General features: G+C 42.6%; 1 protein-coding gene across 1 annotated transcript in view; it reads left to right on the top strand.

Annotated features, from left to right (window-relative positions):
• Positions 1 to 16,213, top strand: part of LOC115504318 (glutamate receptor ionotropic, NMDA 2A) — an 81,789-nt gene that overhangs the window by 35,755 nt on the left and 29,821 nt on the right. The window contains exon 2 of the mRNA XM_032591634.1: positions 4,133 to 4,247. Coding sequence (XP_032447525.1) covers positions 4,133 to 4,247 — 115 coding nt within the window. The remainder of the gene's footprint in view (positions 1 to 4,132; positions 4,248 to 16,213) is intronic.

Below are 16,213 nucleotides of genomic sequence, written 5' to 3'. Positions count from 1 at the left end.
ATTGAAACCTGGCTTGGTAGCTAATTTGATTCAACAACAACAACAGTGACACTAAAAAAAGACCTTAGTGAATTGGCTGGCCTAACCCTAAGTTTTGGGTAGCAAATACAGAGTGACTTGACAACTGATTTCATACTAGCTCCTACTCACTGGTGGTCTTTGTCTGCAATATTTATATTGAAATTCCATGAACAGTGTTCCATCCTGTTCCATGGTTCTATGCCATTGGCTTTATGGCTTCCTCCATGCAGCGCATCACCACCCCTTTCCCCTGGCCATTCACCTAGCCAGCCCTTATTATCCCTTCCTGACACAATCCAAACGTTTCCACTTTGTTTCCTGATTCCAACTCTGCCATCAGAGCAGAGCCATTCTATTCCTTACGCTCTTCGCCAGCCTACTTAATACAAATCTCTAATTTCATACTTACTGTCTTTATTCCAATTATTTATTGCAGGAATGTATTTGTTTACTTTTGTATCATTTTTCCTATCACATCTCTTGGCACAGGTCATGACACATAGTAGGTACTCAAATATGTCTGTAGGTTGGATGGGTGGGTGGGTGAATGGATCAATACATGGATAGATGGATGGATGGATGGATGGATGGATGGACAGATGGATGGGCAGAAACATGGATGAATGGGTGGGTGGGGATGGATGGATGGATAGATAGATACACGGTGGGTAGGTGGGTGGATGGATGGATATATGCATGGGTAGGTGGATTGACAGAATGATGGGTGGATGGATGGATACAAGGATGGATGGACTGACAGATGCATGGATGGAAGGATGGATAGATACATGGATGGAAGGATGGATAGATGCATGGATGGGTGGATTGATGGATGGATGGATGGATGGATGGATGGATGGACGGACAGATGATACAAGGATGGATGGACTGATGGACGGATGGATGGATGGACAGATTCATGGATGGGTGGATTGACAGAATGATGGATGGATGGACAGATGGACGATAAAAGGATGGATGGATGGAAGGATGAATGGATTGATAGATGGATAGATGCATGGATGGGTGTATTGACAGATGGATGGATGAATGGATAAATGGATGGATGGATAGATGCATGGATGGGTAGATTTACAGAATAATGGATGGGTGGATGGATGGATGGATGGATGGACGATGGACAGATGATATAAGGATGGATGGACTGATGGACGGGCAGATAGATTAATGGATTGATGGATGGATGGATAGATGCATGGATGGACACATTGACAGAATGATGGATGGATGGATGGATGGACAGACGATGGATGGATGGATGTATACACGGATGGATGACACTTGTGGTGATGATCTGTCAACATACTCACCCACCAAATATGAACTCCAATGCTACAATGGGCCACGGCTAAAATTAATCATGGGGAACAAAAGCAAAAGTCAAATTGGAAAAATGCAAACAGAGTAATTTAGGTCCCCCTAGTTAGTGAGAGGTTTTTAGACATAAACAAAAACGTTGGAGTTGTCCTTCAATGCAGAGAAGCATTTTTACTTCTTCTCTTGGCAGGAAATCCGACTGCATGACTGCTTTACTTAAAACCTTTCATGGATCTCCATGGTCTTCTAAACAACATCCAAACCCTTCAGGGCAGTATTCAAAGTCGTTTACGATCTGGCTTCAGGGATTCTCTTCAGACAAATCCCCCTGCCCCTCAGCTTACTAAGCTATTCCTGCTTTCCCTAGCATGTGTCACTGCCTTTGCTGACTCCTCTTTACTCAGGGTGATTCTTTGGCTCAGAACTCTTTTCTCCCACCTCTTCGTAACCCTTTTACTCTCCTAGATTCCCCAGGAAGTGCCACCTGTATCCCTTAGGTTGAGTGAGGGGCCTTCCTCGGCATTCTTACATCTCCCACTCACTGTGCATTTGTGCATGAGTGGTGTTCTACGTGCTGTCATTGTTTATGTGCCTGTGTCACTGAGTGGTAAAGATACCTGTAGGAGGGCGGACAGCCACTGCGGTTTTTATTCCTGTATCTAGAAGACTCCCCGTAGGGTCTGACATATAATAGACATTCAGTAAATAGTTGTTGAATCAACAAAATACCTATGAGGAAATGATCACAGATACCTCGCATGCACAACAAATAGAGTGATTACTCTTTGCTCCTTCTAGAATCGCAGTACTTTATTTTTGTTTTTTAACAAACACTATTTGCAAGAAACTTGGAGAATAAAAAGACACACACACACAAATAAAAGGTACCTGTAATCCCTCTGTGCATAGACAAACCCTATTTTTATTCTCTTCTGTTTAACATTAAATAGTGAGCATTTTCTCTTCACCCTTAACTTGTCATCAAAACACGATTTAGAAAAAAAACCAAATAGTTCATTGAATGGATACACAATATTTTCTTTTTTGCCTTTTCCCCAGTTTCTTCACCTTGTCCTTGGAGACCTGATTCTCCCTCTGCACAACACAGTCTCCACTATGGCTGCCCAGGGGCAGACATGTGACCAGTTAGAACAGTCCCTGGTTTTAGAATTTTTTTCATAGTCTATTTCTCCTCCTTAATATTTTACTTCTTCAGCTGCTTTTGGTGTTAAGGGAATGTGAAGCAAGAAAATGCCATGGCCTTGAGATAGCCTGTCTGTCTGGGATCTCTGAATATTTCAACCTATCATACTACATTAACTGAGTATCTGCCAGGTGGTATCTTCCCATGCAAGTCTGACAGCTTCACCTTTTTCTTAAGCTGCAAGGAGAAGTGGAATCCCTGGGACCCTCCCACCCGAATCATGGGAGTTGACCTCTGCCTCCCTTCCTCCCTGTCTGCATCCATCTTGCCTACAGGCAAGGTGGCTTTGAGGGGTGCTGGAGATAAGAGTATCATAAGGAAGACAGATGTTGTGCAATGAAAACACCTAGGCTAAGGGTTGACCATACGGATGTTATATAAGGCGGATGGTGAGGCGAGGCATTGTCCTTGATGCCTCTCTCTCCCAACCTCCACATCACTAAACACCTGCTAAATATTCTCCACTTGGTCCTATTTGTGGCAGCTGGTATTTCTCCTTCTCCTCCCTTTCTTTTGGGGCCACAACAGTTCCCAGGCCAACATCCTCTCTGACCTGGATAATAAGCACAGTGTAACCAACCCCCATGTCCCCTCCAACTCATTCTGTACACAACACTCAAGTCATATTATACAAGAAAAGTCCGATTGTACCACCTCCTTGATTAAAACCTTCAGTATCTTCCTATTGTTTTAAAACAAAAACAAAAGTCTTTAACATGGCCTGAAAAGTCTTGCTGTATCTCACCGATTCATCTTCTCAGCCATACCACATCCCACATTCTTCTGTCTCTCTCTCTGCTTTGGTCTCGCTGGTTTGCAGTCAATCCCTCATGTGTACCAGTACAGGGCCTTTGCATGTGCTGCTGCCCTTTGCCTGGAATATGCTTATGTCCTTTTTTTTTTAACCTAGTTAATACTGACTCCTTATAGCCTTGCCTGACCCCTGTTTCACTTCCACATGGCACACTCACCTCTCTACTATATCACTTGTCATAGATCTGTAATTAATTAATGCCTGTCCTGTCCTTTAGACTATAAGCTTCATGGGGAGAGGGATCCTATCTGTTTCCTTACTTATCTTCATCCAAGTGGCTGTGTCCTGGCCTGTAGCAAATATCTAATAAGTATTAGTAGAATGAGTAATGAACAGATGGGATACTATTTCTTGGAAGCTGTATACCATGTGGTTTATGAGCAAGCAGCTTCCTTTAGGGAAGCTTATTAAAACATAATAGAACATGCTTTAAGACCCTCCTGTACTATCATTTGAACAGAAGTCTATGGGCATGGCAGGATGGAAGGGTCCATCCCATGTGCTAATTACAATTACTAATGCCTAAACAGGATTGGGGATTCTGAGAGTGATTACAGGTTCATGGAAATGAGTGCCTGGCCAATTAGCAGTGCCCACGCGGGTACTAATACTTCCTTGGATAGAGGCCACCTGTCGTGCATGATGATGGCCACATAAGTCTTCACTTTCTGAGTGTTACGTTGATGGTGGCATCCGCTCATCTGACCTCTTGAATTCTTCCCTAAAAACATGTCTTTCTCTCTTCCTCTCTCTAGATTTATGGTTAACGTGACATGGGATGGCAAAGACTTGTCCTTCACTGAGGAAGGCTATCAGGTGCACCCCAGGCTGGTGGTGATTGTGCTGAACAAGGACAGAGAATGGGAAAAGGTGAGCATCCTTCGGCATGCCGTGTATAGGGGAAGGGTGAAAGCAGGAGCCACAGAGGGGCTCGGCTTACTCCTTTTCCTCACATGTTTTCTGCTGAGCGGCTCCAGATCCCATCCCATGACCAGGACCAGATGTTTCTTGGAACACGGCAGACCAAATATCATAAGGTGCAGACGGAATGCTTTTCCTGGGTAAACTGTGGTGATCGTGTGCTGTTCTGTGTGTCACCTTCTCACATCTCATTAGGAAGGGTCCTTGAAGGACTTAGGATAAATAATGTAAAGACTAAAGTTTGGTTCATGTTGGTACAATAGTACACGTTTGCTACAGAGCAGTGATCACACGAGTCTGCCTAAACCCCATATTATGTACCATAATTACACATTTTGCCATATGGAGGAACCCCTGTATTTTCATCTCTGTAGTCTTTTACTTTAAATCAACCCATTTCCAAAACTTAAGCATGTCACTTCTACAAATCACAGGTTGATTATATTTCTTGTAAAGCACATTTTATAGAACATGTATATTAACTATTAAAAAATGAAAAACACCACTGCAGGGAAAAAAAATCATCACACGTCTTACCCAAGGCCGTGTCCTGAGTCAGAGAGGGGAGATGTCATAGGATTTACAGATGACGCCATGAGAACGATGACAGTATCTGTCCCACTTTCCCACTCTCCCACCAAGTTCCAAGTCAGTGGCCATACTATCACATAAAGAGCAGAATAAAAGAGATCAAAAGGAAGCCTGTGTCTTTATCTTGTCTTTTTTGACAAGCAAGGCATGGCTTCTAAATTGCTTCAGCAGCTTGAGATTTCTTTTCACTTTGCACATCAGATGGGCTTGAGAGATCCTAGGGGTAGGAAGATGCAGGATGTGGTGAGGAACCGTCCTATAATTAACTAGCATCAGAAAAAAGTTCTGTGCAAACAGATGCATTGACTCTGGACGATCAATGATGCATTCCTAGAAGGGAAGATGAAGAGAAAGCTTTGGAAGATTTTGCCTGCTACACCCCACAGCTACAAAAGAAACTTTTCTTCAAGTGCACTTAGGGAACTCACCAAAGTAGACTGTGTTCTCAAGCATAAAACAAGTCTCGATGTATCTAAAAGGATTGAAATAATGCAGAATGCTTTCTTTGACCACACAGTGTTAAAACAAAAGTTAATAATAAAAGTATATCTACAGGATCACCAGATGTTTGGAAATTAGGTCCGGCCTGTGAATAGCCCACGGGTCAAAGAAAAAAAGACATAAGAAAATATTTTGAATGAAATGACCTTGAAAAAGACAGCATGTCAAAATTTGAAGAATAAAATTGAAGATGTGCTAAGGGGGAAATTTATAGCTGTGACAGCTTATAAATAGAAAAAATAAGGGAAGTGTAAAGTCAGTGATTGAACCTTCTACATTAAGAAGCTAGGAAAAGAGCAAAGGGAGCCCAAATGAAGTAGAAGGAAGAAAACAATAAATATAAGAGTAAAAATCAAAGTCAAATACAAATATAGAGAAAAATCAACAAAGCCAAAAGCTAGTTCTTTGAAAAGGTTAATGAAACTCGTAATTTCTAGCAAGTGATCACACAAAAGATAGAAAACACAAATACTAATAATCAGTACTAAAATGTAAGAGGGAATATTAACACAGACATTATAGATCCTGTAGACATTAAAATGATCAAAAAATTGGGAATAATGTATGCCAACAAATTCCACAATGTAGATAAAATGGGCAAAGTTTTTTTGGAAAAAAAAAAACAAACACCCACCAATTTCCAAAACGGACATAAAAAGAAATAGACTGTCTGAATTCCCTAAGTTTCTAAGCTCTAAACTTGCTAAGAAATTGAACTCATAACTAAAATCTTTCCCATTTCAAAAACAAGAAAAACACCTGACCTAGATGGCTTCACTGTGAATTCCATGAGACATTTTAAAAAGAAATGACACCACTCTATGTAATGTTTCAATATAGTAGTAATCAGAACCCAGCAATATATTAAAAAGAATAATATATCATGGATAAAGGATGTTTATCTTATGAACTGGTTTAATGTTCAAAAAAATCAGTCTAACTTACCGTGTTAATATAATAAAGGAATAAATTGCATGGTCTTCTCAACAGATGCCAAAAAAGCATTTGATGAAATCTAATATACCCATTCATGGTAAAGAGGGAGATTTCTCAATCTGATAAAGGTTATCTATGAAAGCCCTATAAGTAACATTTTGCATAGTGATAAAGTGATGAAAATAGATCTATAAACATACATTCAAGTGATTTGTGATGAATAATTATGACAGTGAGGGAAAAGAAAGTCCTTTTAATAAATGTTGCTAGATCAACCAGATATCCATATAGAAAAAAAAATACCTTAACCCATAATTCACATCATACATAAAAATTACTTAACATAAATTTCCAACTTAAATGTAAGTTAAAACTGTCAAGTTCCCAGAAGAAAATTTAGGAGGGTATTGCTGTGATCTGAGAAAGTAGAATGCAAAAGGCATTAAGCATATAGTAAAAATAATAAACTGGACTCCACCAAAATTTAAAAATTTTTAAATTTTGCTCATGTACCAACACGGTTAGAAAATGAAAAGGCAAGCCACAGACTGGGAAAAGAATATTAACTATGGTTTTATTCATATACATACACATACACACACACACACACACACACACACATACACACAAAGAACTCCTATGAATCAATAATAAAAAGAAAAACAACACAGAAGTGTGAAATTAAGTTAGACACTTCACAAAAGATATTACTCAAATGGCCAGTAAGTAAATGAAAACATGCTTAACATTGTCGATCATCAGAGACATACAAACTAAGACCAGAATGATATTTCACTTCACACCCACTGAATGGCTAAAATGAAAGACTGACAATACCAAGTGTTGACAAGGATATGGAGCAACTGAATCTCTTAAATATGGCTGATCACAATGCAAAATTGCAATCACTGTGGAAAAGTGTTTGCCAGTTTCTTACAAAACTAAACATATGCAAACCTTACAACCTAGTAATTCCACTCCTAGGTATTTACTGTAAATAAATATAAGCATATACCCCCAAAGTAATATTTGTATAAGAATGTTCATTGCAACTTGATTTCTTCATAATAGAACATCAGAAGGAATGCCAATGTGCAGCAACAAGAATGGGTAAATAAATTATGGTATATTCACAAAATGGAATGCTACTCATTAATAAGGAATGAACTGGTAATACTTACAACATGCATGAATTGCCAAGCATTATGTTGAACAAAAGAAGGCAGACACAGAGAAATATACTATATAATTCCATCTATGTAAAGTTCAGTAAGAGGCAAAACCAGTCTATGGGGTTAGAAACAGGAATGGTGGTTGCTTTTGTGGAGGAGGGGCATAGGGAGCTTTCTCAAGTTACGGCATTGTTCTCTATCTTGACATTTGTCAAAGTGCATCAGACTTTTACCCAGGATCTGTTTATTTCCTTGCATGTTGTTGTACCTTAATTAACAACAATTTTTGAAACCCTTCATATTGAGATTCCCAGCACAACTAACTACCAGTGTTGCCTAAGTTTTTGTATTTAACCCCCGGAAACAAATACTAATTATATCAACAATAACCATTGTTTATTGAACACCTGCTCTATTTCTCCTGTAGGCGGTACACCCAAGCACCGAATCTCCTCCCTCCCTCCTTCCTTCCTTCCTTCCTTCCTTCCTTCCTTCCTTCCTTCCTTCCTTCCTTCCACAAATACTTATTTAGTGCCTACTACGTGCCAGGCACTATTCTTGATACTTGGAATTTATCAGTGAACAAGACAGACAAAAAAACAACTTCTGTACTCATGGAACTTAGATTCTAGTCTGCATGTGGAGGAGGGTGGGGTGGGAGTCTGTGTACTTTTGTGAGGTTTTAGGAAAGAATTGAATTCTAGTTAACTGGCACCTGGTATACCCTGTGGCCCACATCTCCATCATTGAGCTGGGCTCAATGCATCTGGGACACAGGACATGCCTTTTTATTTTTTTTTCAACCTGTAATGTTTTCCTGGACCCACTCCTTATATCTATCCTTCAAGTTCTGGGTTTTCTTTCCTCTTACAAATGCAAAGCCAACATGCAAATTGCCTTCTTCTTATTCTTAATAGGAGGTAGGGAACGTGGGCCTTTCTGCCTTATGGTGTTGTGTTTTGGGGTTCTTTTTCAACAGTTTGAAGTTACACAACCTGAGGATCCCTTGTGGAGCTGTGAAATCCATCTCCTTGCTTGGATCTCACCTGTCCTGGGTCCAGCTTGGCTCACCCCTGTGAATTTTCAGTGCTGCCCGTGGATCCGGCTCATTTGCCAGAGAGCCTGTGTACAGGGAGGCCACTGCAGCCCAGGTGATAACATTGCATAAAAGAAAGCTGCCCTTGATGTGCTGTTTCCAGACGCAGAAAGTGCCCTTTTAATATTTTGTGTGTTCTCCTTCCAATTCCTGTTGAAATATAACAATTTCTCAAAAAGGCAGCTCGGGGAATTACTGCCGAATGGAGCTTAGACTGTACAACTGCTTCCTGTGGTTGGTCTGTTCTCTCGGCACTCAGGGGATCCAGTGCTTCAGAAAAAACTCCTTGTGCTTCTGTCTTGAAGAAAGAGGAAGCCAGTGGAGCAGCTAAATACCAGTCATGTCATCCTTAAACCTGCCCCCCAGCAGGACACACAGTACAGCAGGTCGTCAAAGGGGACAGGCTGCCGAAGGAGGGAGCTGTTATTCTGGGGCTCGGAGGCGTCTTCTTTTTGTCTCTGAGGTCACCCAGTGGCATCACGGGAGGCAGCCGCATGTAAGGAGGGTGTCTTGGAAATCGTGACAAGCCGTTGGAGGGGCATTGGCTCTCCGCGGGGCCTTTGTGTGTGGCTGGAGGGCATTATTCCAGTGCCGTGCACAGTGCCCACCTGTGTTCAGCAGACCTAGAACTCGGTGCTAAGCAGGCTTTCTTCTTGCCAGTCAGGACTTCCATGCTCCTTGCCTCTCCTTTTCTGCAGTGGTTTTGCTCTTCCTTGGAGCTTGGTGGGTCCAAGGCTTCCCAGAGATATTTGAAAACAGTGCCATAGATACAAGGCAATTGACACCCCAGTGCCCACTACGGGCCAACTCTGTGGCCACCATTCCATCAGGCACCGGGGCCATTCCAAGGATGAGTAAGAAACCATCCCCCTCCTCACATAGCTCATAACCAAGCCTTCACTGGGGTGAGAAGGGTGAACTTGACTTGGCCAGTTGGGGTAGTTTTCAAGAAGTTAGGGGCTTTGGAGCTGGGCTTGAGTATAGACTGCATTTCTCCAAGTGGAATCATTTTCTTCTTAACTACTTGAAAGCAATGCTTTGGGAATAATTGTATTTACCATTTTGGGTTATACTAGCTTTAAAATGAACATATACATGGGAGTGCCTGGGTGGTTTAGTCAGTTAAGCATCTGACTTCAGCTCAGGTCACGATCTCATGGTTCATGGGTTCTAGCCCCGCATTGGGCTCTGTGCTGACAGCTCAGAGCCTGGAGCCTGCTTCAGGATTCTGTCTCCCTCTCTCTCTGCCCCTCCCTGCTCATTCTCTGTCTCTCTGTCTCTGTCTCTCTCTCTCAAGAATAAACATTTAAAATTTTTGTTTTAATTTTAAATTAATGTATATATGTATATGTGCACACACAAATATACACATATGTACAGACTAGCTTTACAATGGAGATAGATTTAGAAAGAGAGACAGAAAGGGAGAGAGAGAGATTCCAAGAAAGATTTTGAAGGCAGTTTGGAATTTTTGACCTCAAGCAGGAATAGGACAAAACCCATACCTGTTGAAGTAAAAGAACCCTCTTGTTTTCCAGAGAAGCACTAATTAAGGATGATAGTAATGCTCCAGAAGACATGAGAGGCACATATCGTGTCTTCCCAAACCCAGAGTCCCACTCTGGTGCTCTGAAGCACCCTCCTCCCCTTCCTTCTCTCCAGTCTGCTTGCGTTCTCATTGGTGCCCTCGGCGCCAACTGCCTTCCGCATAGGATGACTCCCAGATTGTGCACTGCAGCTCAGACCTCCCGATCTCTAGACTTGCTTGCAGAATACCCCCAGGTGGAGAGCTCCCAGGACTCCAGCTTCCATCATGTAGTACCTGGCAGAGGGTGTTGGGACCTGAAACAGGTCACTAACCTGAATTTCTGTTTGGGAGGCAGAGCTAAGAATGCCTCCTTGAGATGAGCTGTTGAAAAAACTAAATGGGATCATGCATGTAAGATTCTCACCCTAGTTCTTGGTACAGGGTAGTCTTTTCCTTTTAATTTCTTTTTTGTTTTTATGTATTTTAGAGAGAGAGCATGCTTAGCACCAAGCCCAACATGGGGCTCGATCCCACCACCCTGAGATCATGACCTGAGCCAAAATCAAGAGTCAACGCTCAACTGACCGAGCCACCCAAGACATGATGTGGCACGTCAGTGTGTCCTCAGACTTAGGGAGGCTTTCATCAATGGTGGTGATGTCCAAACAATTGCCTGTCACATGCACTTGTGACATGATGTCATTTCCAATTATGGAATGCTCCAGCCCTCTCCCTTCTAGATCACTGTATTTTATTACTCCTCCCCACTTTCCCACCTTGCTTAGCCCAGAATGACCCTGTGAGTCTCAGGAACTCTTGAGAATGTGCAGATTTCTAGTGTGTGTTTTTGTCTGATATCAAGAATCTCTGAAAAAGCTCGTTCTGCTGAAAGATTGGAGTATTTATGCAAGCATTGTGTTTGGCCTCTGCAGACACATATTCCAATGATCATGTGACGGAAGTCATGGAGGAAAATTATAATCGAGAGGCGACTAGTAAGTGACAATCAATAGAGCAATTCTGTGCGTTGGTGAAGCGCACCATTTGCACATTCCGCAAGCCGTCACAAGCACGTTTTGACTTCCACCATGTGCCCGCTTCACTTAGAAAACAATGGCAGCCCAATTGATGAAGCCATGCGCTCTGGCTGTGACTAGCACTGAGAGAATGAAGTTGGTTTTCAAGTTTTCACTTGCCCTTTGACCATTCTATGTCTGGTGCTCAACAGCCAAGACTCAGTCAATATTAGTAAAATGGAAGGGTTCCTGGGTGGCTCAGTTGGTCAAGCATCTGACTCTTGATTTCAGCTCAGGTCATGACCTCCTGGATTATGAGTTCGAGCCCCATATCAGGCTCTGTGCTGATTCTCTGTCTCCCTCTGCCCCTCCCCTGCTTGCGCTCGCGCTCTCTCTCTCTCTCTCTCTCTCAAAATAAATAAAATAAACATTAAAATCTTTTTAAAATACCTGTAGAATGGTTTTGAGAATGGATGGAAAAATTGGTTTTCAAGAATTTCACCCCATGTGGAACATCTTTTAGTGTTGGCCAAATCAAGTGTAGTTCTTGGGGCAACTTGTATCACAGTCACCATGGGAACGAGGTAAAGGTCTTATCCCTACCTCAAACCTGTGGAATGATCATTTCTGGTTCTGCTTTTTTCATCAGCTCTTCTCAGGATTCTCATGCCCGTTAAGGATGTGGAGTGCTGCTTTAGGGCATAGATTTACTCTTTATGACAGTGAAGAAATGGTTTCGTCCATGTCGTCCTGGTTGTCAGGACTTTTTGCATCTTAGTTTCTGTGCCTCTTTCTTCCTCTGGAATATAATGCATAGTAGCAATGTTTAAGAGGAATGGTAATGAGGGAAAAGGAAGCAAGGAAATTGGTGTCTTGTTGCCCCTTGAGTCATCTCTGGTGAATGAGACCGTACCGATCGATGCCCAGTGAAATGTTGTTTATGGGTGTAGATCACTTCCTGCCTCTGGTGTGTCCTCCATTTGTATTGTTACTGAATGATTTATTTTTCTGCTAAATCTGTCTCCCATAAGCAGACATGGTTGGATTGGGGGTCTATAACCCTTATTTATCCACACACGTATTCTATCAGACAACATTCCTGAGCGCCTACCGTGTGCAAGTCATTGTTGAGGGTTGCAGTAACATGTAGACCAGCCTTCAATATACTAAAGAGTCTAACAGGGCACTCAGAGAGGCTCATAAATGCAAGATGGTGTGATACGTGCCACAAAAGATGTTCTGATAAAACCCTACAGTATTTAGAGAAGATACACGTTATGTTGTAGGCAGAAGGATCAAAGGCATCTCGGTCAGAGGACTTACCACTTGAACAAGGTGTCACAGAACAGGCATGATCCAGACTTGTGAGTATGTGCGGGAAAGCCATTCCAGGTGCAAGGAACATCGTAAGGTGAAGCCCAGAATCAAGGAGTTCAGTGTGTTTGAAACATAGCTCGTGTGTTGGCAGAATTCTAAAAATGGCCCCCAGTGCCCCTCACCGCCCCCTCCCCCTAATCCTCTCCCCTCGGAGGGTGTGTGGATATGATGAGATAGACCTTCCATGATGCTTAGGTGAGGGAGCCAAAGGGGTTGTCAGCTGACTTTGAGTAAATCAAGAGGAAGATTATCAGGGTAGACCTAAAGGTCATCTTGCGAACCCTTTAAAAGTAGCGATTTTCTGCAACAGCTAGCAGAAGGGAAGGCCAGACAGATTCGAGCGTGGGGAGGATTTAACTGCTAGGCTTGAGGACTGAGGGGCCACATGACAGGGCATGTGGGGGGCCACCTGGAGCTGAGTTTCATCCCTGGCCAACAGCCAGCAGGGACTCAAGGCTGTCGGCTACCAAGCTGAACAAGTTTGGAAGCCGGTTCTTCCCAGATCCCCAAGCCATGACCCCGGGCTGGCTGACACCTTGATTTTGGCCTTGTGTGACCCCAAGCAGAGAACCCAGTTGAGCCCTGCTGGGCTTTGGGCCTACGGAGCTGTGAGGTGCCGTAAAAAGGGGTGCCGTTTCAGGCAGTTGAATTTGGGGCAGTTGCTTACACAATAGAAAATGAATACGGATTGTTGCAAGGGAAATTATGGGAAAGAGGGACCGTGCTGTATTGTGAATTCTGGGCTACGGCACTTTATTCAGTGAAGAAGAAGAGAAAACAGAATAATGATGATAATAATAATAGCTAACATTTGTTTAGTATTGTTGAAGCACCACGTAAGGCGCTAAGCGTTCAAATATATAAACTCATCTCATCCTGATACGAGGACTGTGATACAGAAGCCATGTTACCTTCTCTTATAAGTTAGACAGTGAGGCCCAGACAAATGCGACAATTATCTCAGGCTCACAGAGCTAGAAAGGTGCAAAACCAGGGTACCGACCCCACAGCCAGCTCGCTTACACATGCACTCTGCTGCTGCTTTAAAAATGGTGATTGGCATGGATCTTTGGGGAAATTTCTCAGGGGCTGTTTAAGTCGCTCGGGTTAGAGGGAGTATAGGCAGGAACAGGGACAGTGGTAGTGCCACCTGAGAGGCACCTCAGAAGGGGATTGGAAGCACATGAAATTCACTGGATGATTTGCTGAGAGATTCATGACAGAGCAGAAGCATCAGATTTTTTTTTTTTTTAATTTTTAGGCGTGGGTGTGTGCTTCGGCATTTCTGGATTGAGTACTTCCAGAGCAATCTGTCGTGCCCGTAAATGACATTGTTAGTCTTTCTTCTCTCCCTCCCCCACCCCCTTTCGCTTCCTCCCCACTCTTGCTTTTTTCCTCCGCAGTCTACATCTAAAGACGAAGGCCCCTTTGTAAAATGGGTTTGGTGGTATTGCTACCTTAGCAGAGTTGAAGTGTGAAATTTAGCTTGTTTTCCTTATGTAATGATCATTAAGTTTTTCAAATGATGTGAGCCCTCGAGAGGGAAAGGTAAGGCATCACAAAAGATTTAAAATGATCATCTGACTTCCCTAGAGTCGTGCAGCATGGCTATTTTAAATACCTACACAGTACAATATGTTAGGTCACAGTGGGGAAATATAGTAGGTCTCTAGCAAACTAACACCTCAAACTGAAATAAGTGATACCGTCTCCTTGTGTGTGTGTGTCCTTCTGGCTTACCTTGTTTCTCTCTCTTTTTTCAAACCAACTCCAAAATGAACAGCATTTAAACCAGTACTCTCTCCTGCAAGGCAACATTCTGCTAAAAGTTTTCTTGGTTTCAGAAATTAAAAAACAAACAAACAATTCGCAGACAAGATATCTCTGCGGGAGCATGCATTGATGAGAAAGTTAATAAGGATGATTGTTAATGATGATAGAGGTAGTGGTGATGTTGGTTGATGTGAGGGTCATGATTGTGGCAGATGCCATTCGTTGAGCTCCTGTCGCGTGATGCAGTTAAATGTTTTCAGTGCATTATCTCATTTAAATACCACAACGTTCTCTGCATTTTACCATATCTAAAAGGGATCTGGTAATAGTACCTCCATCATAGGTTGTTGAGAAAATTTAAATATATGTTGATCCAGTACTTAGAACACCGACTGGCACACAGTAGATGGTCAGTAAATACCAGCTTCGGTTATAATTGGGGTTCCATGTCACAGGAGATAAACTGGAAGCCACACGGGATAAATGACCTGCCCAAGGGGTCGGTGAGAAAGGCAGAGTTGGAACCCAAGCAGGAGCTCTCTCAAGAGAGCCAGAGTCGACCATGATGTCATGTAGAGTATCTGTGTCTACGGAACTCCTAAACCCAACTTGATAAGGAAGCTATCTGAGGGCGAGGGGGGCATGAGTAAGCTGACAGATGGTATAAATGTAAGACAAAAGCTGTACCCTTGATAGCGTGCCATTGCCATCAATTATGAAAATGAGTGAATAGATTATTTAAATGATCTCAAATGAGTGAATTATTCAGAGAGCTTCTCAGTCAGAAATATTTCTAGCAACTCCTGAAGAGACAGATGAAAACCATTTTTATTCTCTGACAGGGTCATCAACTCATCTATGCATAGACGAAGGCAAGGCCCTGGGCTCCTCTGACAGAAGGGGGAAGAGAGGGAGAGAGGGAGAGAGGGAGAAGGAGAACAGCATGGTTCCAGCTCGACACTGCACAACGTAGGATGAGACTCCCATGCATCACACAGGACAGAGCTTTATTTTCTCTGTTCCCTGGGCTGCCAGATTCTTTCAGAGTACCACAGTGGTCTCTGAGTGGAGAGGAGCTAATGAGACGGGATCTGGCTTTAACTAGAGATGGTAATGCTTTATCTGTCTAGTATACTGGTGTTCCAAGTGAGCTCTCATTTGGGTAACAGATATGATATTTCTAAAGCATATTTCCAAATCTGAACGTGAATAGACTAGGAGACTGACTCTAGCGACCCTCTGAATATAACGCACATAATCATAAGCGTTGCTGAGCACCTGTTCTATGCCAGACCTTACAATATCAGCTTTCATATTCACAATTTAATTTTAGCTACATGATAACCCTGTGAAGTGGGTGGTATTCTCTGATTTTGGAGTAGGGAATACTTGAAGATATTCAGTGACATTTTTCATCAATAGTGAGAAAAGATTCAAATTTGGGTCTTCTGAGCCTCCACGTCTGGTGCTCATTCCACCATTTTGTACAGTTTCTAGGGTGAAATTTTAGAAAGGGCCAAAAGATTCTTGTGGCTAGTATCTGCCTTGGAAGTTGAGTGGAGGGGAGAAAAGACGATACCTAGCCTTTACATTGGGGTAAGTGACTACTCTTTGGGGTAAAGTGAGTACAAACTACAAGTGTCTGATGCGATTGAACTGTTCATCCATCCATTTATCCACAGGTCCATCTCTCCAGTCATCCAGTGTTCAGTCATGTAATAAACCCTCCGTCTGCCCATTGGCTGTCAACCCTTTGGCCAGCTGTCTTTCATCCATCCATGTGGGGCATCATTCTTGAGCCCACCCAGTCACCCTTACTGATCTGTTTGCCAGGTATTTACAGATTACCTAGCTGTGCCAAGTGTGGTAGGTATGGGTGAAGGAGAGATGAATCACACAATGTCCTTGCCCTCGCAAAGCTCACG

The sequence above is a fragment of the Lynx canadensis genome, chromosome E3 (assembly GCF_007474595.2).
Source record: "Lynx canadensis isolate LIC74 chromosome E3, mLynCan4.pri.v2, whole genome shotgun sequence".
Classification (NCBI taxonomy): domain Eukaryota; kingdom Metazoa; phylum Chordata; class Mammalia; order Carnivora; family Felidae; genus Lynx; species Lynx canadensis.
Note: the sequence above shows the minus strand (reverse complement) of the source record. Positions and strands in the feature narration are given on the sequence as shown.